The sequence below is a fragment of the Malurus melanocephalus genome, unplaced genomic scaffold (assembly GCF_030028575.1).
Source record: "Malurus melanocephalus ecotype Western Australia unplaced genomic scaffold, MMel_1.1 scaffold_78, whole genome shotgun sequence".
Classification (NCBI taxonomy): domain Eukaryota; kingdom Metazoa; phylum Chordata; class Aves; order Passeriformes; family Maluridae; genus Malurus; species Malurus melanocephalus.
This window is the reverse complement of record NW_026623310.1, coordinates 1,896,394-1,911,722: the sequence shown is the minus strand read 5'-3', so window position 1 is coordinate 1,911,722 and position 15,329 is coordinate 1,896,394. Positions and strand designations below refer to the sequence as shown.

The 15,329-nt window shown below is 42.9% G+C and overlaps 2 protein-coding genes across 4 annotated transcripts in view; one reads left to right on the top strand and one right to left on the bottom strand.

The window, feature by feature from the left end:
• Positions 1–9,835: 9,835 nt before the first annotated feature.
• The window catches only part of LOC130574289 (phosphatidylinositol 3,4,5-trisphosphate 3-phosphatase TPTE2-like), a 37,138-nt gene continuing 31,644 nt past the window's right edge, over positions 9,836–15,329 (bottom strand). Inside the window, exons 20-21 of one of the 2 annotated variants that reach the window (XR_008965417.1) lie at positions 10,968–11,048; positions 9,836–9,930 (exon numbers count right to left, since the gene is read on the bottom strand). The gene's annotated coding sequence lies outside the window, so the exon portion shown is untranslated. The remainder of the gene's footprint in view (positions 9,931–10,967; positions 11,049–15,329) is intronic. The other variant, XR_008965418.1, reaches the window with a different exon arrangement.
• Positions 11,495–15,329, top strand: part of SLC25A15 (solute carrier family 25 member 15) — a 13,392-nt gene continuing 9,557 nt past the window's right edge. The window contains exons 1-4 of one of the 2 annotated variants that reach the window (XM_057367429.1): positions 11,495–11,607; positions 12,184–12,288; positions 13,659–13,737; positions 14,012–14,139. In XM_057367429.1, coding sequence (XP_057223412.1) covers positions 14,085–14,139 — 55 coding nt within the window. In that variant the 5' untranslated portion in view covers positions 11,495–11,607; positions 12,184–12,288; positions 13,659–13,737; positions 14,012–14,084. The remainder of the gene's footprint in view (positions 11,608–12,183; positions 12,289–13,658; positions 13,738–14,011; positions 14,140–15,329) is intronic. The other variant, XM_057367430.1, reaches the window with a different exon arrangement.

The following is a 15,329-nucleotide window of genomic DNA, read 5'->3' as shown; positions in this document are numbered from 1 at the left end:
CGCGCACCGCCACCCGCGCCGCACGCCCCGCGCTCCCCCGCGCCGCCGGCCGGGAACAGGAGCCGAGCGCAGGCGTTCCGCGCAGCAGCGTTCCGCCCGGCTCCGGCCGGGAGCTGTTCCCTGATAAACGCGTTCCGGACGCGGACGGTCCCTCACATCTCTGCCGCTCCCCGCCAGCAGCTCAGCGGCTTTAGAAGGRCACTGCCAGCAGGTGGAGGAAAGTGATCCTGCCCCTCTGCGCAGCCCTGCCGAGGCCACARCTGGAGTGCTGTGTCCAGTTCCGGGCTTCTGTGTGCAAGAGAGGCATTAGGTTAGGGCCCAACACCATTCTGAAACATGGTTCAGAGGTGTCCCAGGCCTTCCCTTCSTTAGTGTTATCTACTCAGGAAAGGCCAGCACTGTCCGCTCTCTTGCTGTACTGTAGTACATCAGCACACAAGTCATTCTCACCCGTGTAAGGCCTTACCTACAGAAGCCATTTCATTTTTCCTCCATGTYCAACCCCACGTGGTACTGCTGCTTGATCCTTCTCTCCAAACAATCTGGACAACATCCACYATAAGGTGCTGGGTGAGTTTTGATGTTTCTGCAGCTCTGGCTGCTATTCTGGGACAACATTTGCCAAGAACTGACATTCATCCTCCTGGACAATGAGGTTTTCCATACCAATTAGGAAAGGCAAACTGGTTTACAGGAGGCAAATGGTTTGCCTGTGGTTAGCTGGAGATGGTGTGGGGCCCAGAAGATAGCCTTTGATGCCTSAAAAAGGCCTAGAAATAAAACCCCATAGACTGGTGTCTATAGAGCAGGTATTTGTTTATTACAGCGCTGGTTTAGCACTGGAGGTGAGGAGGAATTCTCCTCCTAAACCACCTGCCTTTGCCTCAAATTACCACATATTTATACAGTAAGCATGGTATAACATGAACATTGTCACTGCCCCCCATATACCGACCATACACCCACCACTATACATGGGCACAAAAATACATGATATCACAGTTTTACAAGKGCACATGTGTCATCCTCAATTTGGCGGTCGAAGGGGTCTCTCTCTAATGAGATACCATCCTCTTCATCATGGTGGACTTTTCACCTTTGTCTTCAGAGCATGCACAGTTGTGATGTTCATGGGTATTTTCTAGTCCTCAAAGTCGTAATTTTCCATTATTTTGCTGACTGTCCCGTGCTTCTGCCAAGTTCTCATTAGTGCTCTCTACTGTTCCTTGTTTATAGCATCTATCTGTCTACTTTCTTCAGAACTTTTTCTGATTTATGCCTCTTGGTGATTTCATGTATCTATGCACTAATCCAGCTGGTTAGATTCCGTGCAGCTGGTATACTATATGTTGCTAATACACTATTAAAAAACTTAGAGCAATATATATAAAAAGCTATCATTGATAATATATTGAAAGTGATTAGATTGTATTTTAATAATATGTAAAAAGTTATTACATTCTTATAAGGATAACGTATAAAAAAGGCTATAGAAAGCTTTCAATTAATAGGCCTCATAAGCACMTTGTCACTTTGATATAGACCATATGTATCATTTCCCCCCTTTCTTTATTCTTTTGTGAATTCTCTCACAATCTCATAAGGTGGTATTAACACTTATTTCTGAAAAGATGTTCCCCTCTCTAATCTATTTCTGAACTGGTAGCTCTTCCAATCATCACATGAGGTCGTTGTTCGTTTACACCACCACAGAATACATTGAGTGATCACACATGTACAAAGGATGAYCAGTCCCAAAAGTAAAACTCCCGTAAATAATTGTTTCAGCCAATTAAAATTTGGAAGCCGGGATGTAAGTGTTTCTAAAAGTTGGTTTGTCCAAGAAGTGTCATCTTTTGTCACCTCGTGAAGCACTTTTGCATGTTGTCAGATTGCATGTATGTCTGTGGCTATTTGCCCCAATTGATCTACATAAGTACAGCAACTAGTATTCACCAGTGTGTAGACTCCTCCCATTTGTGCTGTAATCATATCCAATACCATTCGATTTTTGGAACACCACTTCTTTCAGGAAATTAAGTTCTGTCTGCAATCGTCCAATGGCATCTGCTGTTGTATTTGCAATTATTTCCATCTCTGCTGAGATGTTAACAATTGCCTTTTCTAGGTGTGCTATCCCTAGTGGAAACACTAAGGCCCTGANATCTTTTGTCACCTCGTGAAGCACTTTTGCATGTTGTCAGATTGCATGTATGTCTGTGGCTATTTGCCCCAATTGATCTACATAAGTACAGCAACTAGTATTCACCAGTGTGTAGACTCCTCCCATTTGTGCTGTAATCATATCCAATACCATTCGATTTTTGGAACACCACTTCTTTCAGGAAATTAAGTTCTGTCTGCAATCGTCCAATGGCATCTGCTGTTGTATTTGCAATTATTTCCATCTCTGCTGAGATGTTAACAATTGCCTTTTCTAGGTGTGCTATCCCTAGTGGAAACACTAAGGCCCTGAGAAAACTATGAAACCCTGTGTTGTATCTGATTAGGGGATTTGATGGTACCCTTCGGCTGAATAGTTGTTTCCAAATTCCCCTGACAACCCCTGTAACTGAATTAGTGTTGTTTATCATCTGGATAGATGGGACAAGGTATCCCATGTTACATTGTCCTGCCCATTTACCGGGTAATTGTTTATGGGCTATTCCATCTCCACACAGCCACCAGTAACCATCTGGCAAATCACAGCTCACAGTAATTCGCACTAAGGGGTTGTTGGTATGTCTGGCATAGAAATAGTTATGCTATTGTTTTGAGGGGACAAGTAAAGGTATATCAGACCAGACCCATGGTAGGGGGATAATTTTAGTCCAATTGTTGGTGCTKTCAAAATAGCCAAGATTAGGCCCTGAATATTTTAACTCTACAGAAGTAACAGATTGATTAACAAGTGTTAACTGAAAAAGAGGTGTTCCCATAGGGGAACCTAGCTTCCCACATTGATGCCTATGTTCATACAGGGAATATGGGCTCAACTCAGTCCAATTGCTAGAGGGTACTCCCAGCAACAGCCGGTGTAACTGTTGTACCTCTCCACACAACCAGCAATCCCTTATTCAAGTATGGTTAGCTATGGATCCAAGCAAAGCTACATAATTATTAGTATCAAAAGTCACAGTAACTGGCCATAAAACAAAGAAGCACCAAAAGAGGTTCATATTTTACGACTGAGCTTCAGTTTCAGWCCTTCAGCATCAATAGGTTGACAGGAGTCAACGCTCGACAGGAGATTTTTTGACCYGGGTATAGTGGATCCAGGTGGGTCTCTGATGCGTACTGTAGTGAAAGTCRTCAAAAGGACTTGGAAAGGTCCATCCCACTTCTCCTGCAGAGGATCACCTGAAAAATTCTTAACATATACCCAGTCACCAGGATCAATTGCATGTAATTTATGATCTGGTTGCTTAGSTTGATTTTCAAACACAGTATTGATTTTTTGATGCAATTGTTTTATTAATGGCTTTCAGATACTCACTGATATACTGATTACCTACTTGAGCCAAATTTGAATAACATTCAATCCATAAGGCCTACCATAAAGAATTTCAAATTGACTGATTTTCTCTTTTGATCTGGGTTTCACTCTGAGTCGCACAAGAGCAATAGGCAAAGCTTGGTACCAGTACAAATTGGTTTCTTGGCAAATTTTTGCTATTTGCTGCTTGATCATATGATTCATTTTTTCTACCTGACCACTAGCCTGTGGTCTGTAGGGAGTGTGAAGTTGCCACTGAATTCCTAACACTTTGCTGATTGCTTGCACAATTTGTGCACAGAAATGGGTTCCCCTATCAGACGAAATTTCTCTGGGTACTCCAAACCTAGGGATAAATTCATTGAGCAGTATTTTTACTACTTCTCAAGCTTTATTTGTTCTGCAAGGGAACGCCACTGGCCACCAGAAAAAGTGTCAGTAAGCACCAATAGATATAGGAAGTCYCCCCTTGCTTGGGAGTTCRGAAAAATCTATTTGCCATACATTCYCTGGAAAGGCTCCCCTGTCAATCACCCCTTGTTCTAACCTGACTGTTGTATTGGGATTGTTTTTCAGACAGATTTCACATTGTGATGTTACTTCCTAAATAACCTCTAACAGACGTGAGCCTGCAATCAGTGCTTTGAGATACTGGTAAAGAGGATCTACTCCCCAGTGAGTCTTATCATGTTCAGATTTCACATAGTATCTCAAAGTTTTCTCAGGTATTACCAATTGGCCTGTTTCCAACTGCCTCCATCCATTTTCTAGAAGTTTCCCTTTATTATCCTGTAATTTACCTGCGGCTCATATCTATTTCACTGGRTATCAAAGCTGTTACCATTGAGTTATTTCCTTCAGCAGCTAATTTAGCTTGGGAATCTGCAAATTTGTTACCTTCTTCRGGGAGAGTGTTACCTCTAGAGTGTCCCCAGCAATGCATAACTGCCACCTGTGATGAGAGTTTCACTTCTTCGAGAAGTCTGAGGACATCAGTTATGTGTTTGACAATCTTTTTCTGTGCTGTTAAGAGTCCTCTTTCTCTCCAAATTGCACCATGAGCATGGATAATTCCATAAGCATATTTGGAGTCTGTCCAAATATTGATGATTTTTCCTTTGGCCAGCTCCAACGATTGAGTTAGAGCCATCAGCTCTGCCTTTTCAGCTGAAGTTCCTGCAGGTAATGAATTTGACTCAATTACCTCAGAGACAGTGGTCACAGCATCCCCAGCTTTCCGCATCCCTTGCTTCATGAAGCTGCTGCTGTCAGTGACCCAGTTGTCAGCATATGGGAGTGGCTCTTCTTTCAGATCTGGGTGCCTGGAGTACACAGTCTCGATGGTTTCCAGACGATCGTGTACCACTGGTTCAGCTTCTGAGTTTCCTTGCAGAAAGGAAGCAGGGTTAACAATGTTAGTCACCTCTTAGTCAATGTCATCATATTTGGCCAGAATTGCTTGGTATTTCAGGAATCTTGAAGGAGACAGCCAGCGATTCCCTTTCTGCTCTAGGACAGCCGACACTGTGTGGGACACTAGAACAGTCATTTTTCTGTCCTAACATGAGTTTCCTTGCTTCTTCAATGTTGATTATAACTGCTGCRACTGCCCTGAGGCATGCAGGCCAGCCCTTGCTCACWGTGTTGAGTTGCTTGGAAAAAGGGCTTGCTCACGTCCAGCAGTCCAAGGGCTGGGGCTCTCATAAGCTCATGCTTCAGTTCTTTGAAGGATTTGTCAGCTGCAGGAGTCTGCAGCACAGAATTTTTGGAAATTTTTTACCAGCTCATAGAGAAGTTTCAGAATGAGTCTATAGTTGTGTATCCACAACCGACACCAGCCTGTCATTCCAAGGAAAGCGTGAAGCTCTCTTACGTTTGTGGCTCAGATGTTTAACAGATCGCTTCCTTCTGTGCGGTTCCCAGAGATCGTTGTCCTCCAGAGATCTCGTACCCGAGATACGTCACCTGTTGCTGCACCAGCTGAGCATTCTGTGGAGACRCTCGATAACCATTTAGTCTCAGAAAATTCAAAAGGCTCACTGTCCATTCAAGACATTCCTCAGCAGTTTTTGTGGCGATTAGCAAGTCATCCACACATTGCAGAAGTGCACCTTCCCCAGGTGGCRACTGCCATTGCTCTAACTCCTTAGCCAATTGGTTTCCAAAGAATGTGGGACTGTTTTTGAACCCTTGAGGCAGCATGGTCCAGGTAAGCTGATTTTTTCTTCCTGTGCTAGGGTTTTCCCATTCAAATGCAAAAATCACACAAAAATCATGATTCTCTTCTGTGATAGGCAGGCAAAAGAAAACATCTTTAAGATCTATGACTGAAAACCAAATTAAATCCTCTCATAATTTTGTTAGGAGCGTGTAAGGATTAGCCACTACCTGGTGAATGCTTTTAGTAATTTCATTGATTGCTTGCAAATCTTGTATTGTCTGTAGATTCTATTGGGTTGTGATTTTTTTTAAATTTTTTTTTATTTTTTTTTTTTTAAACTGGCAATATAGGGGTGTTGAACTCTGGCTCAGATTCTTTTCCCAATTTTGTATTCAAGTGGTTTTAAAAGAAAGTATTTTCTGGTTGGCCCGTAGCTCCCTGAATTTGAATGTATTTTTCACTTTTAGGTAACAAGGCTTGATTTAAAACTGAAAATGTGGCTCCAGTATCGGTAAAAAATTCAACTTCTTTTTCATTCCCTAGCTGCATTTTAACCAGCTGATCTGCCAGGGTAAGGTCTGCTGGTCCCCATCATTCATCATTATGCACAGTGGCAACAATGGTCTCTGACCCTTGATTTGCTAGTTTAGGGTACTGGTTTTTCCAGTGTCCCTCCTCTTTACAGAATGCACACTGATTTGGTCCCAACTTGGATAGTGGTTGATTCGAGCCCCCTCTGTTTTTTCCGCTTCTGCCTCTGCCTTGACCACGCCCACTATTCTGATGCTGATCCAAGGCAGCTACTATAGCTGTAGTCAGATTTTTCTGTTCCTCTTTATCTCTGTTATTGTATACTTGCAAAGCCTCCCCCATTAACGTTTCTAGATCCCTGCTTGCAGGCTCTCTCATTTTCTGAAGCTCAAATCTATTGTCTGGGCAGGATTGCCTTAACGTTGGAAAAACTAATKGCTGCTTGCCCATGTCTGATGAGGGTCTAGGGTTGTGTATTTATGCAGCACTGCACGGAGTCTGTCCATAAAAGCAGTGGGAGACTCCTGCCTTCCCTGCTTAACCTGGAAAACCATTGACTGATTTACTGCTTTCAGGATAACATTTTCTAAGCCTGCTTTGCTATTTTATTTCTGCCCTCACCTCTGCTTATTATCAATTCCTTTTCTGTTTCTGTAAGCTCYGAAAACATCAAATCAATATCAACCCAATCAGGGTCTTGATTTCTCACAACCAACTCAAACCTTCTAGCGACTTTTAAGTCCTCTCTATAATTCTTAACCTCTTCTCTCCAGCTATTCAGATTATTAATGGGAAAGGGAACTTTCACTTGCGTAGCCTCTCCCCCRGGAACTATCACTTCTCTCAGAGGGGCTACTAGAGGCAAAACTTTTGTTTTACTTCTCGTCCACACTGCTATTGGGGTCCCTGAACTCGTTCCTTCCCCAGGATCACTTATCTCATCCTCACTTCTGCTAGAGCTGGAAGCGGGGAGCAGTCAGAGAAGAGTATGCCGCTGGCCTCACATACTTTGGCTATAAATCCTGAACATCCACAACACTGTCTTCCTCATACCTGTTTGCYAACTTCCAACACCTCTGTCCTATACCACATGCAAAACAACACTTCTTTATTTTTCACTTCTAGTGGGCTAGAGTGCACTCTAAAGGGCTCTTTTTAACCATTTGCTTACCACTAGAAYTACCTACTTTAATGTAACCTTAAATGCTGGTGATTACATTTCATAGGAAAAAAATACAAAGATTACTGTTATCAGCTCTCAACCCCCGCAAACAACACTTAACACACAACAGACATCAGGGGTGCGACTGACTCCAATATTTTCTTTTACAATTCAGACACTAAATATGCACCCAAGAATCACATAACCAGAGGATACTGTAACTGCACAGTACTCCAAAAACAAAACAAGGCATAGGAGTCTGATAAGTAAAAGCAGTGAGATAGAGTAGCGGAGCTGAACAGGACATAAATTAAAACTGCTAGCAAAGCCGTACCAGTTCCTGGCAGATACACATACTAAGGGCTGTAAAGACACAGACACAGACAGCAAAAACCTTTAGCAAACACCAGCAGCCCAGTAAGAGCTGTTAGCACACAGACAAGAAACACTGACTTTATATAAAATACACCAAAAAACACATACAATAATCAGCACACAGACAAAAACACTGACTTTATACAAAACACAAAAAACAACACATACAACAATCAAACCCAAAAGGCCCAGGCTAAATCCAAACCAAAAGTCATCTGTCTTCTTTTAGGGGCTTCCAACCACCACCTAGGAGTCTCCAAACTCCTTGTATCAACTTCAGGAATTTCACCTGTGATACACGCCTGGCACATGTCATCACATATGTCTTATGGGAACTTCCCAAACAAACCAAAAACGTTACAAATCAAAGTGCAAATACCTTAAATTTATGCAGTCAGTCGGTCCTTGTCTGCTCCTGAAGAGGGCCGGTGAAGTGTGGAGTCTCTCCGAGAAAATCTCAGGGGCGCCCTAGGGATTCCCTGACTCCAACAGATCTTGCAGCCAGGAAGAGAGGTCGTGCTGTGCTTGGTCACCAAAACTGATGCCTGCAAAAGGCCTAGAAATAAAACCCCATAGAACGGAGTTTTATTTCTAGGCCTAGAAAGACCTATAGACCTGTCTATAGAGCAGGTATTTGTTTATTGCAGCGCTGGTTTAGCACTGGAGGTGAGGAGGATTTCTCCTCCTAAACCACCTGCCTTTGCCTCAAATTACCACATATTTATACAGTAAGCATGGTATAACATGAACATTGTCACTGCCCCCCATATACCSACCATACACCCACCACTATACATGGGCACAAAAATACATGATATCACAGTTTTACAAGKGCACATGTGTCATCCTCAATTTGGCGGTCGAAGGGGTCTCTCTCTAATGAGATACCATCCTCTTCATCATGGTGGACTTTTCACCTTTGTCTTCAGAGCATGCACAGTTGTGATGTTCATGGGTATTTTCTAGTCCTCCAAGTTGTAATTTTCCATTATTTTGCTGASTGTCCYGTGCTTCTGCCAAGTTCTCATTAGTGCTCTCTACTGTTCCTTGTTTATAGCATCTACCTGTCTACTTTCTTCAGAACTTTTTCTGACTTATGCCTYTTGGTGATTTCATGTATCTATGTACTAATCCAGCTGGTTAGATTACGTGCAGCTGGTATACTATATGTTGCTAATACACTTTTAAAAAACTTAGAGCAATATATAAAAAGGCTATMATTGATAATATATTGAAAGTGATTAGATTGTATTTTAGTAATATGTAAAAAGTTATTACATTCTTATCCTGATAACRTATAAAAAAGGCTATAGAAAGCTTTCAATTAATAGGCCTCATAAGCACATTGTCACTTTGATATAGACCATMTGTATCATCTTGTACTGCAGGTATCCTGCAGAATGGAAAGAAACACACCTTGCAAGGAATCTCTTTCCTCTCCCACATCAGACAGGTTTCCACGACATCCCCCTGCCAGCTTTTCTTCTCCCAGAAGTTACACATCCTTCCACTGCCAAAATACGCTGCTGAAGAGGAGTTGTGCCACTCTGTCACACAGTGCACCATCACATCCCAAAGACATTAACACATACCCCAAGCCAGACCCCTTTAGTGCCAGAAAGCATTTCCACGTGCAGTTTGCAAGAAAACTCTCTGCACACATGTCCCATTTCTGTCATGCTTAAATGTTTTGAGGRGAAGTTTGAAGCTAAGCTCCAAACAAATTGATACCTCATCTCAGGAGAGTTATGGCAGTTCTTCCACGCTTTCCCTACACACACCAAGTGTTGTAACTTCAGGGTACGTAATTCCTAAATAAATTCTTTAAACCAGAAAATTCCTCCACAGCAGCACGGCGCATGGACAAAAAGTACAATTTGGCTGGATGGCCACGGGTGTAGGCAGCAGAAATAGCCACGTGGTGGCAATGTGCTCGTTGTAGTGCTCCATTCAGGGCTATAAACGCTCCCACATAACATTTCAAGCGCTGTCGCCGTCTCCATCTTTTTATACAGGGGCCAAAAAATAGCAGATCAAGGATGGTGGTCTGCCTGATGAACGTGGCTATGAAGAAGCATCCTGAAATGCACAAAGCCTGGTGTTTCAGCTGGTTATGGCAGGCAGCACATGATTTAATGGTAAATAAAGCGCAAGCTTCACTGTATTAGGGGTTGAGCTAAATCTTCCAACAGTACTGCAGTCCTGCTAAAAAAGAAGTCAGCTGTCAAGTAAAAATTATTTGCAATGAAACATTAATCTCTAAGTATTGCAGGTTATTTGAGATACACAACTAACTCCAAATCACTAGTTACAACAGATCGGCAATTTTTTATTTTTTTTTTACATGGTAGAAATTACATTTCCATTTCTAAAACCATTTAAAACTAAACTAAGCTGTTCTTCCTTAACAACTACCGCACCTGGGGTGCTGCATCTAACTCTGGGGTCATAAACACAGGAAGGACATTGACCTGTTGGAGCAAGTCCACAGGAGGAACACCAAGTTGATTAAAGGGTTGGAGCATCTGCCTTGTGAGGAAAGGCTGAGAGAACTGGGACTGTTCAGCCTGGAAAATAGAAGGCTCTAGGGTGACCAAAATGCAGCCTTCCAGCACATGAAGGGATCCTACAAGACAGCTGGAGGGTGGCTTCAAAGTGAAAGAGAGTAGGTTTAGATTAGATATTAGAAAGAAATTATTCATACAAGMGTAGTGAGGCACTGAAACAGGTTGCCCAGGGAAGTTATGGATTCCCCATCTCTGGAAGTGTTCAAGGACAGGTTGGATAGAACTCTGAGCAACTTGGTCTAGTGGAAGGTGTCACTGCCCATGGCAGGGTGTTGGAATTAGATGGTCTTTAAGCAACCTTCCAACCTAAACACTCTGTGATTCTAAGCATTTAAAATTAACATATCAAGAACAYAAACATGTAAGAAAATAAAATCTGSATCCTTCAAGTAATTAAAAGTGATGGAAAAAAATACATTTAAGTTTATAATTKTATTTATGCTGCTTTTCTCTGGTTTGAGCTTTGAAAGTAGGAGTCATCAGTTTTATTTGGTGGAAAATACCATGAATCTAAGCTCAAATATGTAGGTCTGCATGTCTCAACACATGCAAACACATATGCAGCTCAACAGGGATTACAGGGCATGCAGCGCTTCCCAGAAACACTGCCTGGTCTGGSAGAATATCTCAAGTATGACTGATCACTCGTATACATTATGGCCATGGCTCATTTACCTTTCTACAGACTGTATATTGTCCCACTGCTTTCAATCAGACATTTTTTCTGATGAGCCTTTGTGCAAGCACTTTAGGTAACTGCAAATCAAAAGGAAAAATAATTTTTTTTTAAAACTGTTGTGCAGTTTCAGTTGAGAAAAGCAGTATTAGCCCTCACCATGGTGGCCTAGGTCCATGGCACCTCAAAGTCCCAAAAAGCCAGGATCATGAACGTGACAGCTTAGGAGATGCAATTCCTTTGGATACACAAACTGCTCTTATTTCAAGGTACGCAATTCCTAAATAAATCCTTTATAACAAAAAAAAAGAAAAAAAATCTCAACAACGAGAACAAAATCATCCAACTAGAAGAAAATTAAACAAACGAACATACATTAAAAAAAAAAAAAAATAAAAAAATAAAAAACCCAAGGTTTTTTTTCTTAAAGGTGGTTTTAATTCATAAATTCGGTTGCATCCTGTTCAGTAAGATGAAACATAGCCCAGCCCCAGCTTAAGCAGAGCCCAGCCCCGCCGCCCCCCCCCGCCGCCTGCCTGGCCCGCGCCTTCCCCGGGGCCGCGGCGGGGCCGCGCCGCCTCCATCGCCGCCTATTTCGGGGCAGAGGCGGCGGGGCCGCTCGGGCGGGCGGCAGCTCCGGTGAGTGGGGGCTCCGGGCCGGGGCAGCGGGCTCTCGCTCTCGGCTGGCAGGCGGGGGCGGCGGTGGGCCGGGCCGGAGGGTTCCCGCGGCTCGGGAGCTGCGGGCAGGCCGGGGATGCGCGGCCCCTCGGGAAGCGGCGGCTGCGTGTGCGGCCGCCCGGGAGAGGCGCCGGGCCGGGGTCGGGCGGGGTCTGCCACCCCGGGCCTCCGCCGGACGCAGGCCGGGGCTTACTGCTCCAAATGGGCGGGTGTTGGCGGAGCGGGAGTCCTGCGCCTTTCTCCCTAAGGAAGGCTGCAGCTGGCGGTGTGGCCCGGGAGCGGTCCGTSCGCTCCCGCCGCCAGCACGTGTGACAGCCCGCGGTGAGCCCCGCTGCTGCCCGGCTGCTGCAGGCGTGCCGGCCTGCTGTGACCTTGGGGAGCRGAGCTTCGGCCTGCTCACGCGGGCWATTGCAAGGARCAGCGCTGCCTTCTGGGTGCATCTCAATCTTTGGAGAGTGCATCAGCAGAGAGAAACATCTGGGGCTGCGGGCAGAGGACTCTGCAGGACCTGTTACACTAATTCTTCTGTGTTTCCAGGTCTGAGGCTTGGATTTGCTCTGGAAGTAACAGAGCAGCTGCTGCCTCACTCTGTCTACAAGCAACTTTTAATCTAGGAGTGTTATTACAATCGGGGAAAAAAAGGTATGTACTTATATAATACTAGTTTGGTTTTGACTAAGGCTTAAATCTTACAAAAGTAGCACTGTGCTGTTATGGATCAGGCAACTAAACTTCCTTATCTCTTAAAAGATCCGTATTTTTATAGGCATATACTTTTTTCCTTCTGCTGCCAAGTTTTCTGTGGGTGATCTGGCATGTGCTCCCTTTGGGGACTAGCACGAGTCGATAAGCACTCAGCATGATGAAAGCAGTGTGCATTTTACTGAACATAGGCAACTRTTGCTCTCTAGTAATTCCTTTCATTCAAAATCTGTCTGGCTGATTTGTTTTCCTTTCCTCTAAATGAGGAGGAAAACTGCGGAGTGCTGTGTGAAGACTAATGAGATATATAGGATAACTTGCATATAGGATAACTTGCAAAGCATAATTTGGCCTTGGAGCCTCTGTTTTGAAATAATACCTATTGTGCTGTGCAGTCAGTAGCAAAACTGTTCAAATCTGAAGCCACAACTGTGAAATTGCATGTTAGTGTCATTTATTGCAAGAGCAATGTTTCGTTTTAAACTCATTATGTTTAGATTTATGTAACACATTTTAAATAGATTGGATGGGTAAAGTCACTGAATGACAGTATTTGGCCTCCTGGTGTATTTTTTTAATGTTCAAGAATAATAAATTTGTTTAGAGACAGACTTTCTTAAAGCCTTGTTTGTATTGAAGTGTCTGTATTCTGTGTACGAAGGATGTGGTTCAAGTGTCTTTTTATGATTCTTTCAATGCAGCCTACTGGGAATTATGTTTCCCATTCATATTATGCCAAACTATATTTTGGGAGGTAACAGACTTCAAAAGAAGCATTACAGTAGGTAGAAGAGTGAAAATTGTTTTGCTTACTGATGTACTGTGCTTGAAAACAGGCTTAAAAGCCAATGAGGCACTAATTCACATGTGTATTTGTGTGGGTTTTAAGACTCAAGCTTTTTGACAGCACTGCCAGCGAAGTGTCTCGCTCAGCAGCATGGTTCTGAAACAGTGGGAGCTCTTTGGCTGAGTTATTTTCCCCAGATAAATAWGCTTGTTTTAACTGCTTGCCCAGTGAAAATAACTTGAGAACTGAATTAATTTAAATGTTTTATTTCAAACTGTCACCTTTGTATTTCTGCTTTCCAGATGCCCTCCTGAGAGACAAGGTGTAATTCTTATTTATAATATTCTGGTGGCGGGGGRCTTGCACTAGGAACATGACAGCCAGGCACAATTCAAGATGTTCATGTTCATTCCCTTTCTACTCATTTTCTGAGAACCGCCTAATGTGCCTGTATCACCCTGGGTAGAATTTTCATAGCTGCTCTTCACCATGAGGAGAGCAGATTCTCTGTTTTGATTTACAGGTGAGGAGCTGTGACAGGTGTGAAATATCCCAGCCTTAGAAACCTGAGGGAAGACTATGCTTCTATAATCAATATAAAGGTAACTCTCAGCACTGTTCCCTGGATGTACTCTTTGCTTTCATTTGWGAGATTAGAAGCTGGAAAGCCCAAATTAACTGAAGATAGGCAGTGATACTCCAGGAGACCTGCCTAATGCAGCAAAATCAGTCRAAATACAAATATGCTAAGCATCATTCCTGAGCACAAGCATTTTCTGTGTCTAAATGGAAGAGTAGATCTGAAAGGATTCCTGTGATGCTTTTGCCTGTCAAATTATTGTAAATTGTGTATGTTTCATCTTTCTATTCACTCAGGAGACAAGTATCTCCATACCTACCAGGGAACGGGAGACTTTGCTCTGAAGTAACTGATAAACAAGTGTAAAGCATGAGGATCAACTCTGCTATTCAGGCTGCTATTGACCTCACAGCAGGTGCTGCAGGTAATGCTGGAGAGAACTTAATTGCACAAAATTTCTGGGAGACAGTTTTAATGCCTTTAACAAATATAAAAGCAGTTTCCTGTTGCTATGAARAGCCTCACCTTCTGTGTTTTAAGGACTGTGAGCAGTGACCTCAGCTAGTGTTGTAACTGTATCAGTATTGCTCCTCCCTGATGAAACCCCTGCCTCGAAACTAAGGCATAACCCCTTACTTAGTCTAATAATTTTCTGTAAGGAGTTTTAAGTTCTGTTACACAAATTCAGGAATCAGTCAGAGTATCAGCAGAGTTTTGGAATGAAGTCAGTGTGTGAATGATCAGGATGCTGCTTTTGTCACAGGAGCCCTCCCTAACTGAAAGGGACAAGAGGCTATCAGAAGGGTTACTGGCTCAGACGGCATCCTGGTGTGAATCTCTGAAAGCTGTGAAGCTCAGTAGTAGAACTGATGATAAATTTGAATAACTGACTTCCACTTCAGTGTAGTCTGCGCTATAAAATTTTGCTGGATCAGTTGTGTGAAAATGGTTACACTGTCTTGCTGACAGTGCCATGTTGGTGATGTGTGTCGCTGAGGGAAGTAGGTTTGAACTCTGCCAGGGAAAAGGAGTCTTTCTGATATTTCTAAGCTGACAGTGTTTATGTGGAAAAGGTGGAGGATTTGTCTAATTTACTATTGTAACCAGTTTAAATAATTTCATGGATTTTTTTCTTGCCCATCCAATAACTATTACAGTCAGTCCTTTTATGACAGCATTAATGTTGTGAATATGACAGTATTAATGGCATTAAGTGCATTCAGTGGTAGTTATTTGAGGTCATTTGACAGAGTGGAGATTAACAGTGCATTGAGAAAACAAGGGATGACAGACAGCACAAATCCAGTGTGGCAGTCTCTGCACTCTTTAGAAAATGTAATTAAGTAAGCAAACAGCTCATTCCTCTGGCAAATGCATAACTTGGTTTTAACTTCCTCTCCAATACAGTCTTGATTACCTGATAAGTAATGACATATTGAGACGAGTAAATTCTGAACAAGAATAAATAAATCATTTAGCTGTCTGTGGGTCATAGTCCTTTGCCTAGGATCTAAGCAACCTCTAATCACTTTTTTGATTCTGTAGGACTTTTTTCACCACCACTTCCATGTTATTATTAGGACCACACTTGCCTGAATGTTCAAATAGATTTGA